Below are 5,029 nucleotides of genomic sequence, written 5' to 3'. Positions count from 1 at the left end.
AGTCTGAAGATGCTCAGAAGATGTCTGAAGATGCTCAGAAGATGTCTGAAGATGCTCACAAGTCTGGAGACATTGAGAGCTGGCTTCCTGAAAATTATATTAACCGTAATTGCGGAAAAATAAAGATTATCTCATGGGTGGATCAAGTTGCGGTGTTGAAGCATAAGGCCGTTAGAGTATTCCTGTCACACTCAGGATGGAATGGAACCTTGGAGGCAATGTCATCATTTGAGGGCCCAATTGTGTGTTTGCCGCTAGGTGCGGAACAGGCGATGAATGCGAAGATTCAAGAAGAATATTTCAAGAACGGATTGAGGGTATGGCAGAATGGAAGAACCTGCTCATTGAAGGATACGAGTATTAGGGAAGTCTTAAGAAAAGCTTACAATTGCTTTTGTGACTACTCTAAGGTATCCTGCGGACTAAATCTTGTCTCACAGTTTGCCTTCAAGAACACCAGCAAATGTAACCTTCTACATTTCATTGGATCGATACCAAAATAGGCGACCAGTGGTATCCAATGGATTGCCGTACAAGAGCCGGATAGTTAGTTAGTACATTAACAATGACCGTGAAAAAGTTTCGAACACAATGTTTCTATATTCTGGGGTGGATTGAATACTTATTAGGGCGGGTAATTATCCCGTCATGATGGTCGGGTTAGGATGTGAAAAATGAAATGTTTAGCATATTTTGACGGTTCTATTTTCGTTGTCATAGTATCCTTTGAGCTTGCACTGCGACTTGGCTAGCTTATAGTCGAGCAGCTTTAAGAGTCGCGCTTTGTTTGAGTCCAGTGTTTCCCCAGCCGCGCAAATCACAAAGTCTGTCAACACAACAATGGTCCCGTTGTCCAATACGGTCGGAACCCCCAGCTTCCTGAACAAGGGCTCCATGTTGAACTGAAACTGACTCAGCGAGTCCTTTCCCTCCGGGATTACCACGGTTTCTTCCACGACGTCACCGGCCTTAGCGTATGTATCCATTCTCTCGCCAAGGAATAAAGAACTCAATTCTTCCGGAGACTTGCCACAACACACTACACAGGGGTCGCGACCCTCTATCAACTACAAAAACATTCACCACAATGACCACAAGCATCGACATTTATCAGGCAACAACCAGGCAGGCCACAACAACCAGGTCACAACGACCAGGCCACAACAACCAGGTCACAACGACCAGGTCACAACGACCAGGCCGCAACGACCAGGTCACAACGACCAGGTCACAACGACCAGGTCACAGGTGACAACAGAAGCCAAAATGACCAGGAGGCAATGCAAACCCAAAGTGACAAAAACTTACGCCGCTCAACTTATATATATTTTCTGCTGCTGATGTTGCTGCCGTGACTCCAAGTGCCACTTGCATGATGCGACTCCGTGCCATGAACATGGTGCCCGGCTTGAGGCTTTCCCGCACCCGCTGAATTTGCTCCGTTTTGAAGTGAGACATTTCAACCACATACGTAAACCTGTTCTGGGCAACAGCCGCCCGTATCTTGTCTGCTATCTCCAGCTTCCGGTCCATTCCCACCTTCTTCCCCACCTTGGTCAAAGGAACCACCTTTGCCTTCCGCGACCTGGCCATCTCTGAAAAAATATAAATCGCCCCGGTCCGGCCTCTGACAAGGAGTTGCACAGTGGACAAAGAAGCTGGCTACCGGAGAAAGCAGTTATTTGAAGGCGCAGACCAGAAGAAAGTCATCTTGGTGGCGGCAGCAGTAATACTGACATCCAATCGTTGTGTGCTGAGCCTGAATTTGGTTGCCGATTTCACACAGTTCGGAGGTGCACACATCGTTTTTGGCGGCCAGCCAGTTAGGGTCTTTAGACTTCACAACTAGGTCGCAAATCGTCAGACTGGGGGCCAAGAGAGTAGCCGGCACCTGTTTTAGCGAGTCCACCTCCACGTGTTGTTTGTGATACAAAGCACTCATCAACGCATCGCCTATCGCACTAGAACGTTCTTCCAGAGCCACGTCCCGTGTCACAGAGCTCTCGTACCCCCGGATGTACCTCCTGTAGTCATTTATGTCTGCGAGCAGGGACTCCTTTGTTGAGCCGCAGATCCATGGTACTATCAGGTTCATTTCCAACCTACTGGCCTTTGATTAGGTCCGGGTTGACTAAGCGAGCGGCGGGCGGGTGGGTATAAAAAGGGTTTTCCAAAAGTCCATGGTTGAGACTAAGGTTGAGCCCAAGGTCAATCAGTCACGCCGTGAGCTACTGGAGTGGTTGCAGCAAGACTTTAAATGCGGGATTTGCCGTATTGAGGAGTGCGGAAATGGCTCGATCTATTTGCAGATTTTGGACCGACTATACCCGGGGACCGTGCCCATGCACAAAATCAACTGGAGTGCCACGGCAGAGTACGAAGTCATCAAGCACTACAAGATCCTTCAGGACGTCCTAAAGGGCATCGGTCTGTCCCGAGGCTTCGACATTGACGGCTTGGCTCGAGGTAAATACCAGGACAACTTGGAGTTTCTGCAGTGGCTTCGAGCAGTTTATGACAAGAAGCTGCCCAAGTCACCCCCCGAATACGATCCAGAAGCCAGACGCAAGCTCAGCTCCCATCCCCTACCAGCGTGGATAAAGCAAAAAAACAAATCATCTGCTGCTTCGACTGTCGCCAGCCGAAAACTCGTCAAAAAAGAACCTTCCGCACTTCCTCCGGTCGACCCAGTGTTCCCCCATCACCATCTCACGTCGCACCTTCCCCCTCACGTCAATACGCAGCAGTATGCTCTTTACGAAAGTAAGCCCGCATATTCTCGCCAACGTTTATTCAAACATTTATTCTGCCCAAACACTTTGCCAATGCAAATCTTGGGCAAAGTCCCAAGCAACATCCCCACACACCTGCCCCCTCTGTGGAATGCATCATGGGCGCCGTTCGCATTAGATAAGCTTAAAGCGATTTCCGCTGTTTGTCAAGCGACAGATGACAGTCAGTTTGTTGACAAAGCTATTCTGGAATACATCTTGTAAGCTGCCCTACTTTCTACTTACTGAACCGCGCTGTTTTCAGGAACACCAAAGACATCATTGACTTGCACATAGCTAGCTAGACCACGCCGGTTCCGTAGCTCAGTAGGCAGAGCGTGTGGCTGTTAACCACAAAGTCGCAGGTTCGATCCCTGCCGGTACCGAGTTTCTTCTGAGCTAGCTATGCGGACGCTCCGGTATAATCTGAGTTCGGCGGTGGATATGTAGAATATGACACGCTAGGATTGTTATTCCACGAGCGCTACTCCTCGCACCAACCACATCATGACGGCAGGTGTGAAAGGACATTTATTGGCAGTAATTCGCGTACTGCAGTTTTCTCGGCCTGGTGTTTGTCTTTGATCCCAAGGTACCGAATTGTGAATGGTTGGATGAACAAACGCTTTCCTACGACGTATGAGGGAACTTGTTTCGGAAGAGAATCAACGCGTATGGATTAATGGAAGGGGAAGGCGTGGACAAGACGAGACCTAACGAAATTGATGAATCTTTCTTTTGGATTTCGGGGCTGCACTCTGAAGTTTTGTTCTTCATGCTGTGTTCTGAGCCAGTATTCTGAGCTGCTTTCTGCTCAGACTATTCCGTAACAAAAAACACTTTAGTACCCGGCTGTTTATGGGCGCACCGTTTAATGCCTCAACACACAAGTCTATTAGATCCGAAATTGAGGCTTCTGTAGCAAGCACCCCGACATACAAGCGCGGGCTCGACCATATTTGACAAATCTTCGCATGGTCCCAGCAATGGCGCTCCGAACACGCCCACCAGACCCGATAAAGGCATCACGCACATGCTTCCAGGACAATATTCGGAACAACTCGGATTTCTTTTTGGGCCGGAATTCATCAGTGGAGTTTACTGCCATATTCTTCTAACGCATATTTCGGACAGCTTACAAGTCGGCAGCGCATAACCGTTAAGCTCAACATGCGACGCTCCACATCTCGAGCGGGCCACCAAATGTATCTTTTTGGCACGCCGATTGTCTGGCCACAAACAAGCGTCAACGCAGAAGATGGATGAAAGCTTATGTACAAGTGCTGTGTTAATGGATGCAACCAGAAGTCATCGACACATCGCGCAGGCTCATCCAAGGCTTGTACCAATGCGCCCTGGGAGTTGTGCTCAGAACTCGGTGGGGAGCCTGGTCAGCTTCTGTGAGTCGTCAGGGCTTACGACGGGACCCGTCGGTCGCCTTTCCTGGGGCTTTAGTTATTTTTATGTTCCGTAATTCTTCCCGCCACTGGGGAAGAACTCCGGCGTAGGTTTGTTGGGCTCTCCGCCACTGGGAGATCTCTTTGGGTTGGCAGCATTTTCTGGAGTCCTGGTTTCAACCCTTAAAAACGTCTCTCCCTAGTGATGCGCTGCAAACGCGCGCGCGTTGTCCCAAATATGCCCAACGTCTTTTATGTCCCAAGACGTTCGAACTGGGACTAACTCAGACGAGAACCAGCACTAGCGATCCTCCCATTTCCGGACAATCCTCGGCGGTACCTTCTTTACGCGAGGTTCTGGTCTCGCGGCCTTTGAGGAACGAGGGAATTATTTATCCCTCTCGGGACAGCTCCTCCCCATTCTCCTGTTCCTTAAGCTGGTCCAACCGGCGGAGTTGCCGGCGTCGGTCGTACCGATATAGCAGATCCTCGTACCACATGGGCTTGAGGGTTGCGGTAGCGTGAGCCACCTCTAACACCCGGTGAGGTGCGGCAAATCGGGGGCGAAGATTGGTCAACCCTGAGCGGTGTTCATACGCCCGAGCCTCCAAAGCGATCAGCGGGAACGTGACTATCTCCCCTGGTTGAACCGCGGTGGCTTGTCGTGGTACGCTCAGCTGCCTTAAAGCCTCCAATGATAACCTCACTTGGATCATCACTGAGATTGCTTATTCTTGCTTCCTCGTTCGTGGGGTCGAATTCCGCCCATCCTACCATCGGTGGTTCTCGGCCAATCGCGGCGCACATGGGGCTGCAACCCAATGCCTCATGCGGGGTGGCATTGTGGGCGTACACCGCCGC

General features: G+C 50.2%; 3 protein-coding genes and 1 non-coding gene across 4 annotated transcripts; 3 read left to right on the top strand and 1 right to left on the bottom strand.

The window, feature by feature from the left end:
* Positions 1 to 20: 20 nt before the first annotated feature.
* Positions 21 to 503, top strand: GNI_177330 (putative UDP-glucosyltransferase; the record flags this gene model as incomplete). Its single annotated transcript, XM_011135135.1, has 1 exon — positions 21 to 503. One exon carries the CDS (start codon positions 21 to 23, stop codon positions 501 to 503), a length of 483 nt encoding a protein of 160 aa, XP_011133437.1.
* A 180-nt stretch (positions 504 to 683) lies between these two features.
* On the bottom strand, positions 684 to 1,593 carry GNI_177320 (putative mRNA turnover 4-like protein; the record flags this gene model as incomplete). Its single annotated transcript, XM_011135134.1, has 2 exons — positions 684 to 1,067; positions 1,309 to 1,593. 2 exons carry the CDS (start codon positions 1,591 to 1,593, stop codon positions 684 to 686), a joined length of 669 nt encoding a protein of 222 aa, XP_011133436.1.
* A 587-nt stretch (positions 1,594 to 2,180) lies between these two features.
* On the top strand, positions 2,181 to 2,996 carry GNI_177310 (hypothetical protein; the record flags this gene model as incomplete). Its single annotated transcript, XM_011135133.1, has 1 exon — positions 2,181 to 2,996. One exon carries the CDS (start codon positions 2,181 to 2,183, stop codon positions 2,994 to 2,996), a length of 816 nt encoding a protein of 271 aa, XP_011133435.1.
* Positions 2,997 to 3,084: 88 nt separating this feature from the next.
* GNI_177300 lies at positions 3,085 to 3,157 on the top strand. Its single transcript has one exon. It is a non-coding gene; the product is annotated as a tRNA-Asn (tRNA).
* Positions 3,158 to 5,029: the final 1,872 nt, after the last annotated feature.

This window comes from Gregarina niphandrodes (genome assembly GCF_000223845.1).
Source record: "Gregarina niphandrodes unplaced genomic scaffold scaffold00065, whole genome shotgun sequence".
Lineage (NCBI taxonomy): Eukaryota > Apicomplexa > Conoidasida > Eugregarinorida > Gregarinidae > Gregarina > Gregarina niphandrodes.
The sequence above is the reverse complement of the archived record's forward strand: the minus strand, read 5'-3'. Positions and strand labels throughout refer to the sequence as shown.